This window comes from Perca fluviatilis, chromosome 19 (assembly GCF_010015445.1).
Source record: "Perca fluviatilis chromosome 19, GENO_Pfluv_1.0, whole genome shotgun sequence".
Taxonomy (NCBI): domain Eukaryota; kingdom Metazoa; phylum Chordata; class Actinopteri; order Perciformes; family Percidae; genus Perca; species Perca fluviatilis.
In genome coordinates, this window is record NC_053130.1 from 35,881,493 (window position 1) to 35,904,934 (window position 23,442).

The following is a 23,442-nucleotide window of genomic DNA, read 5'->3' on the forward strand; positions in this document are numbered from 1 at the left end:
CGCAGGGGGCCTGCACCGAAAAGTTGAGACCGACTCAACTTTTGGCGAAACGCAAACCCACGTGTTTTGAGGCGGTGTGAGAATCATGTACAGTGAAAAGGAAACATCACTGCTTTTATCACTGCCACAATTTCAATTCAATTTTATTCATAGTATCAAATCATAAAAGGAGTTATCTCAGGACACTTTACAGATAGAGTAGGTCTAGACCACACACTATAATTTACAAAGACCCAACAATTCCAGTAATTCCCCCAAGAGCAGGTGGTGAGAAAAACTTCCATTTAGGGAGAAACCTTGGACAGACCCAGGCTCTTGGTAGACGGTATCTGACGGTGCCGGTTGGGGGTGTGATGAACAATGGCAATAATAGTCACAATAAAGATACTGGAACAATGACCAGAAATAGTAGTTGTAGTAGTTCATGGCATAGCATGGCACTGCAGGGCACTGCAGGGCATTACAGGACGTAGCAGGGCACAGCAGAGTCAAAGCAGGGCATAGCAGGACATAGCAGGGCGTAGCAGGATGTAGCAGGGCACTGCAGAGCGTAGCGGGGTGTAACGGGGCATAGCATGGCGTGGAGCATGACCAATGGGACAGCTGCCACCATGATTTAGGTGCCACCCTAGTCCAAGGAAACATGCTGGGCAAAAGAAACACATAAGGACTCCAGCGAATAAGCTCCCCAGAGCTAAATTAGTAACAAGCATTTCTGGGACAAGGAAGCACACAGATGGAAAGAGAGAGAAGAGAAAAACTCAGTGTGTCAAAGGAAGTCCCCCGGCAGTCTAAAACTATAACAGCATAACTAAAAGAGACAGGTTAAGGAGAGGAGCGGGGGGGGGGGGGGGGCCCCCGGGGGGGGGGGGGGGGCGCCGCCTGGCCTGCCTCCCTCTACTTTGATTATATCATTGATTTTATGGTAGATTAATCTGACGACTATGAAGAGAAGCAGAGAAGGGTGCCATGTATTTAGCTATATACCCTCCCCCGCCAGTCTAGGCGAATGCTGCAACTCCTCACTCCCTAACTATAAGCATTATTAAGAGGAGAGTTTTAAGTTTACTTTTAAATTTGGTGACGGTGTCTGCCTCCCGAACACAGACCGGGAGCTGGTTCCACAGGAGAGGAGCCTGATAGCTGAAGGCTCTGGCTCCCATTCTACTTTTAGAGACTCTAGGAACCACAAGTAACTCTGCATTCTGGGAGCGCAGTGCTCTAGTGGGACATTAAGGTACTATGAGCTCTTCAAGATATGATGGTGCTTGACCGTTTAGAGCTTTATAGGTCAGGAGAAGGATTTTAAATTCAATCCTGGATTTTACAGGAAGCCAATGCAGAGAAGCTAATACAGGAGAAATATGATCTCTTTTCTTAGTTCTTGTCAGAACACGCGCTGCAGCATTCTGGATCAGCTCGAGAGTCTTAAGGGACTTATTTGGGCAACCTGATAGTAAGGAATTACAGTAGTCCAGCCTGGAAGTATTGTTTTGAGACCGGCAAGTGCCTAATTTTGGCAATGTTACGAAGATGAAAAAAGGCTGTTCTTGAGGTTTGTTTTAAGTGGGCGTTGAAGGATATATCCTGATCAAACATAACTCCTAGATTTCTGACAGTAGTGCTGGAGGCCAGGGCAATACAATCCAGAGTAACTATATCTTTGGATAATGAGGTTCGGAGGTGTTTAGGGCCCAGCACAATAATTTCAGTTTTGTTTGAGTTTAACATCAGAAAATTGTAGGTCATCCAGGATTTTATATCTTTAATGCATGCTTGAAGTTTAGCTAACTGACTGGTTTCGTCCGGCTTGATTGATAAATATAATTGGGTGTCATCCGCATAACAGTGATAGTTAATTGAGTGTTTCCTAATAATATTACCTAGAGGAAGCATATATAAGGAGAATAGAATTGGTCCAAGCACTGAGCCTTGAGGAACGCCATGGCTAACTTTAGCGTACCTGGAGGATTTTTCGTTAACATTAACAAATTGAGATCAATCAGAGAAATAGGACTTAAACCAGCTTAGTGCGATTCCTTTAATGGCAACTAAATGTTCCAATCTCTGTAACAGGATGGTATGGTCAATAGTGTCGAATGCTGCACTAAGATCTAATAAGACAAGTATGGAGACAAGTCCTTTGTCTGAAGCAGTTAGAAGGTCGTTAGTAATTTTCACCAGTGCCATCTCTGTGCTATGATGCATTCTAAATCCTGACTGAAAGTCCTCAAATAGACTATTGCTGTGTAGAAAATCACATAATTGATTAGCGACTACCTTCTCAAGGATCTTGGAAAGAAAGGGAAGGTTAGATATAGGTCTATAGTTGGCTAAGACCTCAGGATCGAGGGTGGGTTTTTTCAGAAGAGGTTTTATCACAGCTACTTTAAATATACTGTGGCACATAACCTGTTAATAGACATATTGATCATATCTAGTAATGAAGTGTTAACCATGGGTAAGGCTTCTTTAAGTAGCCTCATTGGGATGGGGTTTAAGAGACAGGTAGATGGCTTAGCTGAAGAGACCTTTAACATTAATTGTTGAAGGTCTATAGGATAAAAGCAGTCTAAGTACTGTATATGTCAGGTCTTGTCATTCTTTCTAGCAGTCCTGCGTTTAAAGGTGAACCGTTAGAAGTTGATGGCAAAAGGTGATACATTTTATCTCTAATTGTTATAATTTCATCATTAAAGAAGGTCATGAAGTCGTCACTACTCAGAGCTATAGGAATAGATGGCTCAATAGAGCTGTGGCTATCTGTCAGCCTGGCTACAGTGCTGAAAAGAAACCTTGGGTTGTTCTTATTTTCTTCTATTAGTGATGAGTAATAGTCTGATCTGGCATTTTTGAGGGCCCTCCTATAATTTTTCAGACTGTCTTGCCAATCTACACGAGATTCTTCCAGTTTGGTGGAACGCCACTTACTTTCAAGTTTTCGTGAGATTTGTTTTAATTTGCGAGTTTGGGAGATATACAAGGTGCTAGTTTCCTTTGCGTCACCATATTCTGTTTGATGGCTGCAACAGGCAGGCAGTAGCAGCGTCTACAAAGTTATCAATTTGGGACGGACTAAAGTTAACATAAAGGTCCTCTGTTATGTTAATGACATTGAGTTAAATGCTGTTGTAATTTCTTCCTTAAATTTAGCTATAGCACTGTTAGGCATCTAGTGTAGTAACTTTTATTTAATTTTGTATAGTCTGGTAGAAAGAATTCGAAAGTTATTAAAAAATGGTCTGATAATAAGGATTCTGCGGAAATACTATTAAATCTTCAATTTTGATGCCATATTCTAGCACAAGGTCGAGGGTGTGGTTAAAACAGTGCATGGCCTCATGCACACTGACTGAAACCAATTGAATCTAGTAGTGAATTGAAATCAGTACTAAGGCTATTGCTGTCAACGTCCACATGGATATTAAAATCACCTACAAGAAGTACTTATTTTGTACTGATTTAAGGACTACACATGATAAAAACTCCATGTTGGGTGTTGAAGATTAAGAACAAGGCTTTCAAACGAGTTATAATTTAGTTTGGGTTTAGGATTAATTAACAGGCCTGAGTCAAATATAGCTGCAACTCCCCCTCCTTGGCCTGAGCCTCTAGGAATTTGAGTATTATTATGACTGGGAGGAGTGGATTCATTTAGACTAGCGTATTCATCGTGGCCCAGCCATGTTTCGGTGAGACAAAAATGTGGTTATGTGATATCAATTTGTTTACCAATATTGCTTTAGAAGACAGAGATCTAATGTTTAATAGTCCACATTTGATTTTCCTATTCTGTTTTATCAGTGCAGTGGTTGTTTTAATTCCCATTAGGTTGTTGAGTATAGTACCTCTTTTGTTTATGTTTAATTTAATCGATCTCAGTCGGGGGACAGACACCGTGGTTATGGGATTATGAATGGGTGATTGCTCCAAAGGAGCAAGCACAGAGGAGCGTGTATCACTGTATCTCTGATTACTGATGTTGATACTGATGATTATAACTGGAATGACATAGCTGGTCTGTGGTTTAGCAGAGTTATTTGTAAAGGAGTGAGACCTTTTGGGAGAGTGTGTCTGGGCAGTGTGCTTGTGAGAGTGTTTACGGAATGCAAACAGTCAATCATAGCTCTGAGTGTGCGAGGCGTGGTGCAAATTTTCACGGAGCACCTGGTTTCCGTGTGTATTGGGATGGATCCCATCCCTGCTGAACAGGGAGCCATGTTTCCAAAACAGATTAAAATTGTCAATAAAACCTAGCTTGTGAATGCTGCATGTAAGCTGGACCCAGGTGTTAAGGTAGAATAGCCTGCTGAAAAGGCATGATCCGCGACCTAGAGATGGAAGTGAGCCCGAAATAAAAACCGACTTCCCAGTGCTTTTTAAAGCCTCAATGAGAGTGGTAAAGTCTTTCTTTGTGAGCTCGCACTCCTGATAGGACATGTCGTTATGTCCACAATGGTGATGCGTTTAATAGAGGTCGGGAATGAGGGTAACAGGTCCACAACTTTAGTCAGGATGTCTGCAACTTTGGCTCCAGGAAAACAGTGTGTGACAGCATTATGAAACGTTAAATCTCTGGTGATGGAGTCACCAATAATTACTGTGGTTGGGGGGGAAGAGCGGACGAGGAGTGAGGGGGTGTGGATGGCCGGTGACGGGAACAAAACACTCAGTGTCGGTTACAGATGGACAAGGAAAAGAAGAGGAAGATTGCTTACCGTTCGTTTGGGGAGATTGTTTTTGAGGAACGTTGTCATTTGGCCGATCCAGGCAGTGTAGGCCCTACTCAAGGCTCTCTTTTAGCCGCAAACCACCTCAGTCCAGGATGGCTTGATGACCGGTGTCAAGTAAGAAGATGGACGTGGGCAGACGGATCGATCCCATGGCGCAGTATCCTGGAAGGCCACTGAGAGAGATGAGATCCGGAGCGATTGATTATGAACCACGTCCAAGCAGGCGGTTAACAAAGCATATTTGGTCTTTAATTCCTCGGAAAGCCGACGAAAGTCTTCCTTGAGGTCAGCAATTCTTTGTTTGCATTCTTTAAAAATGAGGAAATCTTTTGGGGGAGGGGTGACTCGCCAGGTGTAGAGGTAGCCATGGAGCTAGCGTTAGTTTAGCCGGTAGGCCTAGTCTTGATAAGTTAGCGTGAGGCTAAATGCTTACTACACGTAAACACTATATTAGTATAATAGAAACTAGGTTATAGAGCCGATGGTTAGGAGAGTGAAGGCAGCTGCCGGCTGCCTCTTTCCCGCCGACTGCTGTCGCTTGTGACAGATTATATTTATCAAATTTTCCTATTCTGTTCTATCATTGCAGTGGTAGTTTGATTGTTTTTGATTGTCTTTGCATATACACAAAGTGACTTAACATTCATTTTAGTGATCTTCCGATTTGCGTAACCAGGTATAATTACCACCTATGTGAAGTATGATCTTAATGTATTTACTGTTGTTTTTAGCAAGCAGCTTCAGATAGGATTCCACATCGCCCGCTCTGGCCCCAGGGACGCACAAGACAGCACCCTCTGGAGCCGCCAACGCCACATTCCGCAGTATAGAGCCCCCAGTAACCAGAGTTGGCTTCTCAGGCGGTGTTTCACTGAGTGAGGAGAAACTGTTAGAAAAGCGTAGATGTTCCGGTTTAGAGCGACCGCCGTCACGTGCACTCCCCATTTTAGAGTTAGTGCTGCGCTTCGGACAGTCACCCACTCACCTGGCTGCTCGGGGCCTGCCGGGGGACTGCTAACAGAAGCTACAGTATGTTATGGGACGCTGGCTAGCTACGGAAGCATATGATTTTGATTCCATGGTGCAGAGCCGTGCCTCAAACTCACTAAGCCTCGCCTCCAGATCAGCGAATAAACTACATTTATTACATGTATCATTATCACTAAAGGAGGCAGAGGAATAGCTAAACATTTGACACACAGAGCAAGAGAGAGCAGGAGAGGGAAAGGAACTATCCATCCATCCATCCATCTTCGTCCGCTTATCCGGTGTCGGGTCGCGGGGGGAGCAGCTCCAGCAGGGGACCCCAAACTTCCCTTTCCCGAGCAACATTAACCAGCTCCGACTGGGGGATCCCGAGGCGTTCCCAGGCCAGGTTGGAGATATAATCCCTCCACCTAGTCCTGGGTCTTCCCTGAGGCCTCCTCCCAGCTGGACGTGCCTGGAACACCTCCCTAGGGAGGCGGCCCAGGGGCATCCTCACCAGATGCCCGAACCACCTCAACTGGCTCCTTTCGACGCAAGGAGCAGTGGCTCTACTCCGAGCTCCTCACGGATGACTGAGCTTCTCACCCTATCTCTAAGGGAGACGCCAGCCACCCTCCTGAGGAAACCCATTTCGGCCGCTTGCACCCTGGATCTCGTTCTTTCGGTCATGACCCAGCCTTCATGACCATAGGTGAGGGTAGGAACGAAAACTGACCGGTAGATCGAGAGCTTTGCCTTCTGGCTCAGCTCTCTTTTCGTCACAACGGTGCGATAGATGGAATGTAATACCGCACCCGCTGCGCCGATTCTCCGACCAATCTCCCGCTCCATTGTCCCCTCACTCGCGAACAAAACCCCAAGGTACTTGAACTCCTTCACTTGGGGTAAGGACTCATTCCCTACCCGGAGAAGGCATTCCATCGGTTTCCTGCTGAGAACCATGGCCTCCGATTTAGAGGTGCTGATCCTCATCCCAACCGCTTCACACTCGGCTGCGAACCGATCCAGTGAGTGCTGAAGGTCGCAGGCCGATGATGTCATCAGGACCACATCATCTGCAAAAGCAGCGATGAGATCCCCAGCCCACCGAACCGCAACCCCTCCCCACCCCGACTACGCCTCGATATCCTGTCCATAAATATTACAAACAGGATTGGTGACAAAGCGCAGCCCTGGCGGAGGCCAACCCTCACCTGAAACGAGTCCGACTTACTGCCGAGAACCCGGACACAGCTCTCACTTTGGTCGTACAGAGATTGGATGGCCCTGAGTAGAGACCCCTCACCCCATACTCCCGCAGCACCTCCCACAGTATCTCCCGGGGGACCCGGTCATACGCCTTTTCCAGATCCACAAAACGCATGTAGACCGGTTGGGCATACTCCCAGGCCCCCTCCAGGATCCTTGCGAGAGTGAAGAGCTGGTCCATTGTTCCACGACCAGGACGGAATCCGCATTGTTACTCTTCAACCTGAGGTTCGACTATCGACCGAACCCTCCTTTCCAGCATCTTGGAGTAGACTTTACCAGGGAGGCTGAGAAGTGTGATACCCATGTAATTGGCACACACCCTCTGGTCCCCTTTTTAAAAGGGGAACCACCACCCCAGTCTGCCACTCCTTTGGCACTGTTCCAGACTTCCACGCAATGTTGAAGAGACGCGTGTCAACCAGGACAGCCCCTCCACACCCAGAGCCTTGAGCATTTCTTGGACGGATCTCATCAATCCCCGGGGCTTTGCCACTGTGGAGTTGTTTGACTACATCAGTGACTTTTCCCCGGGAAATCGAGCGACAATCCCCCGTCATCCTCCAGCTCTGCCTCTAACATAGAGGGCGTATTAGTCGGATTCAGGAGTTCCTCAAAATGCTCCTTCCACCGCCCTATTACCTCCTCAGTTGAGGTCAACAGTGTCCCATCCTTACTGTACACAGCTTGGATGGTTCCCCTTCGCCCTCCTCAGGTGGCGAACAGTTTTCCAGAAGCACTTTGGTGCCGAACCGAAAGTCCTTCTCCATGTCTTCTCCAAACTTCTCCCACACCCGCTGCTTTGCCTCTTTCACGGCAGAGGCTGCAGCCCTTCGGGCCCCTTCGGGTACCCTGCAACTGCCTCCGGAGTCCTCTGGGATAACATATCCCGGAAAGACTCCTTCTTCAGTCGGACGGCTTCCCTGACCACCGGTGTCCACCACGGTGTTCGTGGGTTACCGCCCCTTGAGGCACCTAAGACCCTAAGACACAGCTCCTCGGCCGAGCTTCAGCAATGGAAACTTTGAACATTGTCCACTCTGGTTCAATGCCCCCAGCCTCCACAGGGATGCACGAGCGCTCCGCCGGAGGTGCGAGTTGAAAGTCCGTTGGACAGGGGCCTCCTCCAGACGTTCCCAATTTACCCCGCACTACACGTTTGGGCTTACCAGGTCTGTCCAGAGTCTTCCCCACCCCTGACCCAACTCACCACCAGATGGTGATCGGTTGACAGCTCTGCCCCTCTCTTCACCGAAGTGTCCAAACATACGGCCTCAGATCAGATGAAACGATTATAAAATCGATCATTGACCTTCGGCCTAGGGTGCTCTGGTACCAGGTACACTTATGAGCATCCCTTATGTTCGAACATGGTGTTCGTTATAGACAATCCATGACTAGCACAGAAGTCCAACAACAAACAACCACTCTGGTTTAGATCAGGGAGGCCGTTCCTCCCAATCACGCCTTCCCGGTGTCTCCATCATTGCCCACGGGTGCGGAGTCCCCCAGCAGAACAATGGATTCCCCCACTGGTGCCCCATGCAGGACTCCACTCAAGGTCTCCAAGAAGGCCGAATACTCCGAACTCCTGTTTGGTGCATATGCACAAACAACAGTCAGAGTTTTCCCCCCACAACCCGCAGGCGTGTGGGAGGCGACCTCTCGTCCACCGGGGTAAACTCCACGCAGCGGGCGCTCAGCCGGGGGCTTGTTAGTATCCCCCACACCCGCCCGGCGCCGCACACCCTGAGCAACTCCGGAGAAGAAAAGAGTCCAACTCCTATCCAGGAGTACAGTTCCAGAACCGGACTGTGCGTAGAGGTAAGCCCCACCAGATCTAACCGGTAGCGCTCCACCTCCCGCACCAGTTCCGGCTCCTTCCCCACAGAGGTGACGTTCCACCGTCCCCAGAGCCAGCGTCTGCTGCCCGGGTCTGGTCCGCGTCCCCTGACCTTCACTGCCACCCATGTGGCAGCGCACCCGCGCCCCAGCGTTTCCTCCCACAGGTGGTGGGCCCATGGGCTGGAGAGATGGGAGCCGCGTAGCTTGTTCGGGCTGTGCCCGGCCGGGCTCCGTGGCAAACCCGGCCACCAGGCGCCGACGAGCCCGCCGTCTGGGCCTGGCTCCAGACGGGGGCCCCGGGCTTCCTCCGGGCAGGGTCACTCCATTTCTACCTTGTTTTTCCATTGGGGTTTTTGAACCATTCTTTGTCTGGCCCCTCACCTGAGACCACTTTGCCTTGGGAGACCCTACCAGGAGCACAAAGCTCCAGACAACACAGCCCTCAGGTTCACAGAGACACACAAACCTCTCCACCACGATAAGGTGATGGTTCACGGAGAAGGAACTAGCCATTACTAATTGCTAAGCAAAACAGTGTTTTAACAATTGTGAGATCAGCGAGGCAGTCGCTGTAAGAGAAGAGAAGTATAAGTGCTTGAGTATAACTGGTGTAGTTTAAATGCAATCCAGGCAAATAGGGAAATAGCCGCTAAATTAAACAATAAAGCAGAGTTGAGTAAGTTTTTGCTGGAGCAGCAAACGAGCGTCCGTAACACGGGAACACCAGAAGTGTGACAATACGCTTACTGTAAAAAAATGTTACATCCAGTCGATATACATCCACAAGAAAGTTTAAAACAATTTGAGGGTAAATAACGAAACACGAGCACTGAACTGCCTGCGAGGTTGTGTAATAACTTTTTGAGGCCAACAGAAAGTTCTCCTCCATGGCCTCTCTGCCCTCATCTGCAGCCACAGAAGCTACAGTCCTCCTTGCATCCAGATACCTGTTCGCTGATTCAGAAGTTACCCAGGAGAGGCGAGCCTGAAAGGCCTTCTTTTTCATCATGATGGCTTCTTTTACAACTGTTGTGTTGTTGGATTACTACAGCCACATGCACTAATGAGCTGACATGACAGAAGTAGGACATGTAGAGCATCCAAGTAGAACATGCCCAGATCAGATTCCATGTCCCCAGCCTTTTCACAGGAGATCGGGGGTTGAACCTTGCGAACAGGGGCCTCTTAGCTGAGCCCCCCTAAAGATCTGATCCTAGAATCGCCCCCTTGTTCTGATATCCTCATTAACTAAGCTTGCTCAGACATGTTTTTTGTCAAGAAACTTTTTTTATTATTGGTCACATATAATCGTACAGTACAATGTTGTGAAATTCAATCCCTGCATTTAACCCATCTTAAGAATTAGTAGCAGTGGACAGCTACATACAGCGCCCAGGGAATAACTTGGCGTTCAGTGTCTTGCTCAAGGACACTTTGACATGTGGCTGGAGGAGGCCGGGATCGTCCATGACTACAGATGCCCAGTAACAACACGCTACTTGGGTTAAGTTTAGACTGGCCATTCCTTCCTTTCATGCGCCTCCAAGTTTAAGCTGTTGCCAGGAGCAACAACACAGGCAAACCCAAGCCTTCTCACCGTGACAAGGTGGTGATCCTCTGCAGTGACAGACAGGAATGATATGAACACAGGCCAACAGTCATTATGAACAAAATGGCAAAAAGTGGAGAAACACAACAAGTTTCACAATCCTAGCAGGTCAAACGGACTCTACCCACGGAGTCTACCCAAGGCTAAACTCATCAAGCCTTGATCTCATTCCTACTGCTATCTGTATTAGAAAACAACTTGACTATACAGCAGAAAACAGTCTTAAGGTTACATTTATGTGCCATCATGTTATATAACACGAATGATTGCAGGCTTCTCTTAATTGACAAAAAGCACCTTTAAACAGGAACACAAATTTACTCACTCTCCCTGCAGAGGCTTACATCCATGACTTGCCACAAAGAGTCTTAAAGTCTCAGATCACCAGAGGGACAGAATCACAAGATTTAAGAGCTTTCTTTTTCCGGCTATGGCTAGGAATTAGAGAAAAACCGTGGTCACTACATGGTTCTCACAAGAAGGGTAATACAAATGTATGTGGCAGGAAAATTGCATTTGTGTGCGAGTTAGCCTTTCCCATCACGTCAATTACTGTGACAACAGAGCTACAAAGAGAGCTGTGTGTGTGTGTGTGTGTGTGTGTGTGTAGACGGCTGGAGGTTGGAAGGAAAGGGTAACAAATAGGGACCCAAGAACATTAAAAAAAGTATAATTTAAATAATTTAATTTATACTGTTTATTGATCCCCAGTGGGAAATTACAATGTACACTCTGTTAGAAATCACTACACACAGGCCTGAAATACACACAGGCATGCTCAGGACCTATTCATGCACAAATGGAGAGATGTCAGAGTGAGTGGGCTGCCAGTGCTGGACCAGCGCCCTGAGCGGTTGTGGGTACAGTGCCTCAAGAGCACCTGGCAGTGCCCAGAAAGTGAGCTGGCTACCAGTTCAGCTACCAGTCCACACTCTGTACTTTCATCCGTACTGGGACTTGAACCAGCGACCCTCCGGTTCCCAACCCAACTCCTTACGGACTGAGCTACTGCCACCCCAAATAACTGACACTTTGTCCGTTTATGCTCCTCCACAGGTGCCATTTGTTTTGGAAATATGGCCATTGCCATGATGGAGCCAACGCTGCCAATCTGGATGATGGAGACCATGTGTTCCAGTAAATGGCAGCTAGGTATTTATAATGCTCTCTTCAGTAATCACTAAGAAAATACACATTATGCACTCACAGTATATGTCGTTACAGCACCTAAATGTTAAAAAGTTCAGTCAGAATTTCAAAATAAACACAAATGGGAGAACCCACACAAATGGTATTTATTTGTTGCCATTGTCAGAAATTTGTCAATTCAAATCAATGATTTGTGTTTTATTGAGCTCATAAGTACAGGTGTTGCATGACACTAGCGTTATGCTGTGTTTCTAATTTTTGGTCCTATCCATTTACATAGACAAGGGGGCCAGTTTATTAGAAACACCTGTGAATATGATGCAGTCCAGAACAACACCATCACTATGACCTGTATGTTAAAACATATGATTTCATTTAGACCTCTGTGACAGTGTCAACAAAAACTGAACATTAACGGGCCATATACATGTTTAGCCTCTATTACAAAAAAATGTGTACTGTACATTACTGGAAACCATTTTCCAAAGCATAGTGCTTCAGAATTTCTAAGATGTTTCCATCCCTTCTAGACAAGTGATTTACATTCATTTTAAAATCCACCTGGGAAAACGTTTTGTATTACTCTACACCGCCTGAATCTGCAGTTCAACAGTTAGCCAGAGGCTTCTTTTCTGGCACCCAGGCATAAGCCTTCAAGAGAAGACTAAGCAGTGTGATATCACCATATTTGACACACCTTCCATTCCCCCACCCATGTGACAGTCCATAGTACTCTACCAGCATGTGGCATTGAAAATGCATCCAAGGCTCTCTTCACAAAGGGCATACAGTACAGTCAGGTTCAGGAGTTCCTCAAACTGTTCTTTTGCTTGCCCATCTATAGTCGGGGTCAACAGATCTCCTTCGCTGCTAAGAAAAGCTTTGTGCTACCCTAACAAAATAATAGTCATATTTTTGAAAAGACAAAATGCTTAAAATTTACTAGAAATTATGAAAGTACCGGTACATACATATTTACCTTATAATACAGACAGAAACTCCAAATTATCATGTTTCACTTTTCAGAAAAATTCATTCAAAAACCCTTAATGCAAAAACACATTGGCTCTCCATTGCTAAGAGTGATAATCAGTTTCTCTGGTTACTATTTTTTACATTTTTACAAAATAATATCATCAGTCATCGCTCCAGTTTCTCAATTACATTATATACATACATCTTTTACTTCGAGACTTGCCATAGTGCAAAAGTGTCTCTCCTCTATCCTGCCAGATATTTTCTATACAGAGACTTCCTGCAGTCTTTGGTGTTATTAGTCTTTTCCAGTTGGTTGTGTATGAAGTCTAGGTCAGATAAAAAGGATGAGTGGGGAACAGGATATTAGGGTGTCATGTGCTGGCAGGTGGAAAGCACAAGTCTTTATTACAGACAATAGAAGATGTACGGAGGCTCAGTGATGAGGCGCTGATAGAGATCTGCTTATCTTGGAAAGCCTGCCCACACCTTCAGTCTCTCATCTCTGTCTCTCTCTCTCTCTATCTCTCTCTCTGTATGTGTCTGTCTGTGGCCCAGGCGTCGCTTTCTTACCAGCGTCCATCTCCTACCTTATTGGAACCTACATCTTCGGCACGTTGGCGCACAAGATGGGGAGGTAAGGAGAGAAATTATCCTTATCTATCTATCTATCTATCTATCGCTCTCTTGCTCTCTCTCTCTCTCTTGCTCTCTGTGGATGTGATATCTGTTTCCGCCCCTCTAAATGAGTTTTCAGTGTTTTTTAGTTTGAGAGGCTGGCTTTATTGAGGCATTGACAATACAGTGTTGGGGGAGTTGTGTTTGTATAATGAAGGTGTCTTGTGAGAGAGAGGGAAGAGGAAGCGAGAATGTATGAATGCATAATACGTGAACAGGTTCAAAGACCATCAAATAGAATAAATGACCTTGTTGTTTTAAAGCTATAGTACGTAGTTTCTGCCGCCCCCATGAGGAATTCTAAGTAATGACAACAATGTCGGGGCGTCCACATGTTACAATTCTTCCATGACCGTGCATCACAAACATAGGAGTTAGCGTAGTGCTAATTGGTGGTTCTTACACAAATGTGCCATATGTGTAAAAATGCCCATTTGCCATGGGCAGCCAATAAAAAACTACTGGCCAAAATAATAAATACACATTATGCTTATAGAGATTTGTTACCTACACTGTTCATTCCCAGCTATTAAGCAACATCTGTGATATGATATTGCGTGGGAAAGTATACATAACTCTGTTAAAAAAAGTCATTTACAGTATTTCATGAGTTATGTTTATGTACACTAAGTAATGAGGTAAAATATAATATTAAACATATGTATGTACATATGTGTTATACAGTGCCTTGCGAAAGTATTCGGCCCCCTTGAACGTTTCGACCTTTTGCCACATTTCAGGCCTCAAACATAAAGATATAAAACTGTAATTTTTTGTGAAGAATCAACAACAAGTGCGTCCCAATTATGAAGTGGAACGAAATTCATTGGCTATTTCAAACTTTTTTAACAAATAAAAAACTGAAAAAGTGGCCGTGCAAAATTATTCAGCCCCTTTACTTTCAGTGCAGCAAACTCTCTCCAGAAGTTCAGTGAGGATCTCTGAATGATCCAATGTTGACCTAAATGACTAATGATGATAAATAGAATCCAGCTGTGTGTAATCAAGTCTCCGTATAAATGCACCTGCTCTGTGATAGTCTCAGAGGTCCGTGTAAAGCGCAGAGAGCATCATGAAGAATAAGGAACACACCAGGCAGGTCCGAGATACTGTTGTGGAAGAAGTTTAAAGACCGGATTTGGATACAAAAGATTTCCCAAGCTTTAAACATCCCAAGGAGCACTGTGCGCGATAATATTGAAATGGAAGGAGTATCAGACCACTACAAATCTACGAAGACCCGGCCGTCCCTCTAAACTTTCAGCTCATACGATGAGAAGACTGATCAGAGATGCAGCCAAGAGGCCCATGATCACTCTGGATGAACTGCAGAGATCTACAGCTGAGGTGGGAGACTCTGTCCATAGGACAACAATCAGTCGTATACTGCACAAATCTGGCCTTTATGGAAGAGTGGCAAGAAGAAAGCCATTTCTTAAAGATATCCATAAAAAGTGTCGTTTAAAGTTTGCCAAAAGCCACCTGGGAGACACACCAAACATGTGGAAGAAGGTGCTGTGGTCAGATGAAACCAAAATCAAACTTTTTGGCAACAATGCAAAACGTTATGTTTGGCGTAAAAGCAACACAGCTCATCACCCTGAACACACCATCCCCACTGTCAAACATGGTGGTGGCAGCATCATGGTTTGGGCCTGCTTTTCTTCAGCAGGGACAGGGAAGATGGTTAAAATTGATGGGAAGATGGATGGAGCCAAATACAGGACCATTCTGGAAGAAAACCTGATGGAGTCTGCAAAAGACCTGAGACTGGGACGGAGATTTGACTTCCAACAAGACAATGATCCAAAACATAAAGCAAAATCTACAATGGAATGGTTCACAAATAAACATATCCAGGTGTTAGAATGGCCAAGTCAAAGTCCAGACCTGAATCCAATCGAGAATCTGTGGAAAGAACTGAAAACTGCTGTTCACAAACGCTCTCCATCCAACCTCACTGAGCTCGAGCTGTTTTGCAAGGAGGAATGGGCAAAAATGTCAGTCTCTCGATGTGCAAAACTGATAGAGACATACCCCAAGCGACTTACAGCTGTGATGCGCGCAAAAGGTGGCGCTACAAAGTATTAACTTAAAGGGGGCTGAATAATTTTGCGCACCCAATATTTCAGTTTTTATTTGTTTAAAAGGTTTGAAATATCCAATACATTTCGTTCCACTTCATGATTGTGTCCCACTTGTTGTTGATTCTTCACAAAAAATTACAGTTTTATATCTTTATGTTTGAGGCCTGAAATGTGGCAAAAGGTCGAAAAGTTCAAGGGGGCCGAATACTTTCGCAAGGCACTGTATACATGGCATACATTATTTTCTAACTTTAAGCAAAGACTATTGTGGTTGATCTTTGTGTGTTTTCATTTTGATAACACTGACCCTGGAATCTCTCCCTGACAGATGGCTTTGTGCTCTTATTGGAATAGTGCTGGTTGGAGTCAGTGTAATATGTGTAAGTATAAGGCTGAGAACTACACCATTAGTGGGAATTCAGATATCAGATATTTCAGCACTGGAACTGAACTCTAAAGAGGATTTGTGTGGTGTGTAATAATAGTGTGTTCCATTTACCTCGGAACTCTGACGCAGAAGCTGGGAATGACGTCACAATCGAGTTAGTCTCGCTTTGCCAGACCTTCCTTTACAGCGCTGCGGAGGAAGGTCTGGCTAGTCCACACAACATTATGGGATAGGAGAAAAACATGCTCTGGTTTATTGGCATTTCTTTAAACCAATCACAATCGTCTTGGGCGGCGCTATGTGCCGGCAGCAGGCACAGTATCGCTGAAAAATAGCCTCAGGAAGGAACTTGTTTTGGTGGAACTTGTAGGTTCAAAAGTAGTTTTAGTCGCGCAACAGAAAACTCAGATTGGACAGATAGTCTAGCTAGCTGTCTGGATTTACCCTGCAGAGATCTGAGGAGCAGTTAACCATAGTCCTCACAAATCCACTGGAGTTTAGAACGCCAACACAGAAACAGAGGAAGGGGACGGACATCCGGCCGAATAGACTGAAATCCGGCCGAATTTCCTGCGGCATCGGAGCAATCCCAGAAGTGGAACGTCGTGGATATAGACTAGACCCCAGTTGAATGTGTTCCATTTACGAGTTAGATTGTCATTGTTTTCATTAGCTCTAGCCAGGTTAGCCAGTGTTAGCACTGCCAGTTTATATAACAACGCATCAGGCTGTTTTTTTGTGCATACAAACAGCGTAGCAAGCGGACTTGTTGCTACGCTGTCTGTAGATAGAAGATAGAGAGGACTGCCAATGACAGTAAAGCTCACCCTGTCGTGTAATATTGCCATTATACAACGGTTACCAACAGAATAAAAGATATTAATGAAACCATGTTTACTACTCCAGCAAGTAGGCCGACCCAAACAACGTAGCAACAGAGACAATTTCTAGTCCCTGTTGAGTCAGCCAACTTGAGCTAATGTTAATGCTTTGTAGAGAGATTGGGGAATTTCTCAAACTGAATAAATGCTGTACATATGGACACAAAACTGATTTTAGCTCCTACGTCCGCCAACTTCACACCACGAACACTCACCGGCACAGCTGATCCAAACATTTCCAATAACAGTTAACTAGATAATGACAATGCGACATAACTGTTATAAACTGTTTTTTTGCTTTTGTGTTCTTCTCATCCTCCTCCAACCATTCATCAGAATCATATAGGTCCACCATATGAATTAAAATGAACAACAAAATTATCAATGAATCAATATTGTAGCCTACTGGTTTCTGACTCCACTCTGGAAGTTACAATGTTGCCATGGAAATGGTGGAGTAATATTTTTAGTGATGAGCACATGCTGATTTGATCACGTTCTAAATGTCTAGTTGACCAATCAGATTGCCTGGATCTACTTGTTGTATAATATCTAATTTTTAAAGTACCAAAAAGCATTGAGAGGGTTGGAACTGTTTTTCTAGGGTAAAAAACATCCAGATTGTCCAAATTATCCACATTATCCACCTGTTCTATATCTCATGACTCTCCAAATTCATTCACCCCTCATTCTGCCAATGGGAGTCTGCATTCACAGTTATTTCAACATTATAATCAAAAAGCAGCCAGCATTGCTCCCAAATGTAAAATGTTTGTCGTTTACAAATGAATAAATTCAAATTGAATAAACATAAATATACATTTTCGTAAATCGGTTCTCTTCTAGGTTCCATTTGCCAAAAACATCTATGGTCTGATTGTTCCAAACTTTGGTGTTGGTTTTGCTATTGGTAAGTCATAAATGTAATACTAATATATACTGTAATACTGCTTATCAAATACAAGTGTTCCCATGGCTGAGCGTGTAAGAGCTGTATCGTCTGTGCTGTGTTACAGGCATGGTGGACTCATCTATGATGCCTATCATGGGTTACCTGGTGGACCTGCGCCATGTGTCTGTTTATGGAAGTGTGTATGCCATTGCTGATGTGGCTTTCTGCATGGGATTTGCTTTAGGTAAGAAGGAACCATGAGACCTTAGCAATATTATAGACTATTATGATACCTCTAAAGTGACTTTGAATTTGAAAAGCAACAGAAAGTGTCCAATCCCTAGAAATCTTTGGCTCATCTTGATTTTGGCCTGTGTCATTAGTTATTATTAGTACATGACCATATGTGTTTCCAGCTAATGGTTGTGGTACTTGGTGTCTAGGTTAAAGCAATGTAACCATGACATTAAATAGAAACAAGTGGTTATGCATCTTCTAGCACTAATTTGTTATTATTGCACAGCAAGTACCGTATGTGTTTCCATGTAACAAATCACAGCATTTTACCTAGTATATATATATATATATATATATATATATATATATATATATATATATATATATGTTACCTAGAATATATATATATCCCAGGTCCATATTACCCCAAATACAACTATCTCATCGCAAAGATTTTAAAATTACATTATTCCATTTTTATATACACAAGGTCAAGGAATACATATACACACATACACACACATACACACACACACACACACACACACATACATAAAGGGACATAATAACAATACTACCAGATTTAATAAAAAACAAAAGAACAAATTAGAAGAATAAGGAAAAAATAAATACATAATAGAACATTTACCTTATTGTTTTGCCTATTATTCTGAACAGATAAACCGCTTGTTATGCCATTATTACCATGTTATTACCAGTGTTGGTCATCTTACTTTAAAAAAGTAATTAGTTAGTTAAGAATTACTTCTCCCAAAAAGTAATTCAGTTAGTAACTCAGTTACCACATTGTAAAAGTAATTAGTTACTCAGCAAAGTAACTGCGACGTTATTTTTTATGTTCTATAACGCTATTACTTTCTATAACATCTTCAAATATGTTTATATTAACTGATAAAAACACTATATACAGTATTTTAGAACATTTGGTATTTAGGATAGCTCTGAATGACTCAGATTCCACAGTGGACAGGGGTAGCATGTTTTCAACAACATACCTTGCAATCAATGTGTTCAGCTCGGCCTTGGTCACCTGTTGCTGACCCGAAAAATCGAGCGTTGCTTGTTTTAACAGAGTGGCTCAGTCTCCTTCACTGGAGCTCATGCTAGCTGCATTTGGGCTTGGGGGGTTGTGTTAGCAGCAGCAACAAGTGTCGTGTTAGCATGTGTTGATGTGAGGTGCTTCATAAGATTCGAGTTGCTTGAGGCAGACGTGGATAAAGTCTTTTTTCTTGAGCGTAGCGTGCATGTTACATAAACATTCTTGCCTTTAATTTCAATGAGGGAGAAAGTAAAAAAAGTAATTAATTAGATTACTCCGTTACTAAAAAAATAACGCTGTTAGTAACGCCGTTATACTTAAACGCCGTTACTCCCAACGCTGGTTATTACTGACATTACATGACTACCCGTTGCAGAGATTAAAATTTTTTTTCATCGTTGCCAAAACATTACTACGTTACTTATATACCATGTATTTACCCTCAATGAACCTGTTGTTATAAATATGTCTGTACAGAGTTGCAATGCAAAGTGCTGCTCTAATCGAACAACCCAAACTAAACAAGTATTGTATGTGATCTGTCCCTGACTGATGCAGGTCCATCAATCGGAGGATCCATAGCTGAGAGTATTGGTTTCCCCTGGCTGATGACCATCATTGGAATAGTGGATATTATTTTTGCTCCTCTTTGCATCTTCCTCAGGAGTCCACCGGGACAAGAAGAGAAAATTGTAAGATTCAAAGCACACATAAATACAGTCAATGCAATCCTTTATAAACTCAAAGAAATATGGAAGCCCTGGAAGGCAAGTTCAACAAAATGTTACACCTCACAAATCAAACATGACCCACGTGGACCAACAGATAATCAAAGTAGACAGGTTTTGGCAGATAACTCCTACATTACACATCGCACATTTAAAAACCTTACATTTTCATTTTTCTTGAATTAAGATGAATCACACAACGTAAGATACTCCCATTTCCCTGCGAAATGTGCAAAACTTACTTTTTCGAACTCCTCCTGTGGTTTTCGCCCGATCTGCCTGAAACTTTGCATGTAGCATCTTCAGACATACAACAGAAACAAAAAGTTATCAAAAAAAGTTTACTCGTTCAAAAATGTGCAAATTACCAATTTTCAAATCTTTGTAGCTAGCGACCAAAACAGAAACGTTTGCATATTTCATCCAAAGTAAATGCTATCAACACAAAAATTTAGATTCTGGTTGATCATGCCACTCTGAGGCTCTTGACCAAATTTGGCTAACACTGGCCATTAGGGCCATTACTACAGATATGAAAAGCTTATATTTCATTAAGTGCTCATGCAATTTTTATGAAATTTAGAGGGTATGATCTAGGCCACGCCTACAATGGTGTACTTACTGGTCAAAATGGGCATACCCCCCAGAAAAATGCATTAAAGGTGCAGTAGGTAAGACTTATAAAACTAACTTTCTGTCATATTTGCTGAAACTGACCCTATGTTCCAGTAGAACTACATTAAGCAGGTCATTTAAAAAAAAAAATCCAGCTCCTCTAGCACCACCTACAGCCTGTAGTGTGATTTGCAAAAATCCACAGCATGAAGGCAGTGGTAGGCCTTAACTGTGATAGTGGGTGGCCTTTTTTAAGGTTTCTATGTGTGATGTATTAAATGTGTATAAATATAAAAAGCAGGCAAGGCAAGGCAATTTTATTTATATAGCACATTTCAGCACAAGGCAACTCAAAGTGGCTCAACTCAGGCGAAGAACTTCTTGCACCACTAGGTTAGATGTCGAAGAAAACATGATATGCATAAAGCCCCTATGTATAGAATTTGTATGTGATAATCAAGCATAAAATTACTCTGATGGTATATATTTTTGAAGAAAAATTAGACAATCCCTTACTAGTTACTTAACACATTTTGATTTCTGCACACAAAACACATGTAGTTTATAAAATCTGAAGTTTGATTCTAAAGTAAACTAGCCAACAATATAACGGCCTAAAAGTCCTGCTGAGATGATTAGACCATTAAACACACCTGGTTGGATCCTTTACTCTTTCTACAATGGTTTAAAGGTCCCATGGCATGGAAATTTTACTTTATGAGGTTTTTTAACATTAATATGAGTTCCCCCAGCCTGCCTATGGTCCCCCCAGTGGCTAGAAATGGTGATAGGTGTAAACTGAGCCCTGGGTATCCTGCTCTGCCTTTGAGAAAATGAAAGCTCAGATGGGCCAATCAGGAATGTTCTCCTTATGAGGTCATAAGGAGCAAGGTTACCTCCCCTTTCTCTGCTTTACCCACCCAGAAAATTTGGCCCACCCATGAGACAGAGACATCATGGCTTTCAAACAAGCAAAGTGGCAGTTGGTCAAGGCCACACCCCCACCCTCCACTTTGCCCCCCCTCTATCCTCCTCAATAGCTACAGAAACAGAAATGGCACATCCTAAGGAAAGCTCATTGTGGGACTGGCTCTAGTGGCTGTAATTCTGCACCAAGCCTGAATTTCAGGAAAGAGACTTCAGATGCAGTATTAGGGGACCACTAAGGCCTATATAAAAGAGACTTCAGATACAGTATTAGGGGACCACTAAGGCCTATATAAAAGAGACTTCAGATACAGTATTAGGGGACCACTAAGGTCTATATAAAAGAGACTTCAGATACAGTATTAGGGGACCACTAAGGTCTATATAAAAGAGACTTCAGATACAGTATTAGGGGACCACTAAGGCCTATATAAAAGAGACTTCAGATACAGTATTAGGGGACCACTAAGGCCTATATAAAAGCATCCAAAGAGCACCATGTCATGGGACCTTTAATATTGTAAAGGGGTGATAGAATGATTATATAGGGTATTTAACACTGTTCCTTAAGGTCTCCTAATAGGGTATGTAACATTGGTTGGGCTGAAAATGGCCCAAGTGATTTTCTGTGGGCCATTAACTACCCTGTGAATATGACCCTATTTATATATATATATATATATATATATATATATATATATATATATATATATATATATATATATATATATATACCTACACAGCAGATTGTAGATTGTGTAGCCTATGTAAATGTTGGGGCGTGACAAATACTAGAGACTAGAGTCAAATGAGGAGGAGTTGAGAAGTTGACGTCAACTTTTAGCTTTGTTGAGATTCGCCCGTTTTCAGCAGCAGTTTCAAATTGTGAGATTTTCAGAGGAAAGAGGTGTCAATGGGATTTTGAGGTTCTATGTATGTCCTGTTTACCCTCCAAACTGTTGTTTTTCAACTATGACAAGGTAAAATCACTTTTGCATTCTATCACCACTTTAACAAAATTTTCCTGATGATACTTACAGAGTTTTACTGAAGTAACATTTTCACTGCAGGACTTTTACTTGTAACAGAGTATTTTTTTCCAGTGGGGTATATATATGGTTATCCATATATATATATATATATATATATGGATAACTGAATGTAAGAACCTCCTCAAATTTGGAACATGAACTGAAGTAAGAACAACATGCGGTTCTGGGTTTTACTCCGTAACAAAAAGGTATTTCACTCAAGGAACTTTGACACATTTTGTGGCAGAAACAACAGTTTCCTACAATTGTCTTTTCAGGCTATTTTGATGGACACCAACTGTTCAATGAAGACGAGGTCCTACTCCACACAGGGGACGTACTACCAGGGTGAAAACATGGATCCAGAATATGACGATTATGATTAACAGGACAGCAGCCATGCAGGTTAACCCTTCAGAGGATCTATTTTGTTGTACAAAAAAGGAACACAGAAGAAAAAAACCCAAGATATTTCCATGTGAATGTCCCGCATTCAGTCTTCACTGTTCTGTGTCCTCTTAGCAGTTGTACTGGAGCAAACCAAAGTTGTTCTTGATCTGTGGTTGCGAGTGCATTGTGTGAGAGATATTTTTTTAGCCAACAGCCTTATTCAGTAGAAAGATGTGTCAAAAAGCACTTTAAGGTAGTAGGAGGGTGCTGAGCAACAAGTACGCTTTAGTGGTTTATTTTGGATACAAATCTGTCTTCATTTATTTGTCAGCTATTAAAAGTCTCATTTCTATCTACTGTAAGTCCATGATGCTGTCTAGAGTATTATTACCAGACCTTGTGCACGTTGGTATTATATTGGGTAATTGTGTGGTATGTCGAGAAACTGTTGTTTGTTAAAGAAAAGGATGAGGAATGTATTCTAAAACACAATATAGATACATGCTCTCCTCATAAGAACAGAACCTTGCATTATGGCAACTTTAGAGAAAAAGATCATTTAAAGCTGCTGTTCGTACTGTTTTTATTTAATAAATCATTAATACTGTAAATTCTCAAATAGTGGCCTTTATTTACCTCTGTAGCAGGGAGAACCAGGCCGAGAAAAGGCTTCTATTAGAGACTGGCTGTATTCCTCCCTTCTTCTGGTCCCCAGACAGTTAATGCAAATCCACCTGCTGCTCTGAGTTTCTCTTCTTAACTGAAATACTGTTTAAATTCACTCATTGATTCTAGACACTTCCACTTTGACATTTTCGAAAATTGTTGTTAAGCTACAGCGAATTCAACTTAACACTTCCTGCAGAGGTTTCACAATAAAAGTCTTCCAGCCTTCCCTTAATTGTTGGGCTTTAAATGTGAAGAATTTTCAGCAATCTGGTTTCATTGACAGAAGCTTAACATTGATGTTGGAAAGTGAAAA

At 43.0% G+C, this 23,442-nt stretch overlaps 1 protein-coding gene across 2 annotated transcripts in view; it reads left to right on the forward strand.

Annotated features, from left to right (window-relative positions):
- The window catches only part of slc18a2 (solute carrier family 18 member 2), a 52,492-nt gene extending 29,421 nt beyond the window's left edge, over positions 1-23,071 (forward strand). For both annotated transcript variants that reach the window (XM_039783021.1, XM_039783022.1), the window contains 7 exons: positions 11,479-11,574; positions 13,105-13,183; positions 15,640-15,691; positions 17,427-17,490; positions 17,597-17,716; positions 19,328-19,461; positions 22,349-23,071. In XM_039783021.1, coding sequence (XP_039638955.1) covers positions 11,479-11,574; positions 13,105-13,183; positions 15,640-15,691; positions 17,427-17,490; positions 17,597-17,716; positions 19,328-19,461; positions 22,349-22,456 — 653 coding nt within the window. In that variant the 3' untranslated portion in view covers positions 22,457-23,071. The remainder of the gene's footprint in view (positions 1-11,478; positions 11,575-13,104; positions 13,184-15,639; positions 15,692-17,426; positions 17,491-17,596; positions 17,717-19,327; positions 19,462-22,348) is intronic.
- Positions 23,072-23,442: the final 371 nt, after the last annotated feature.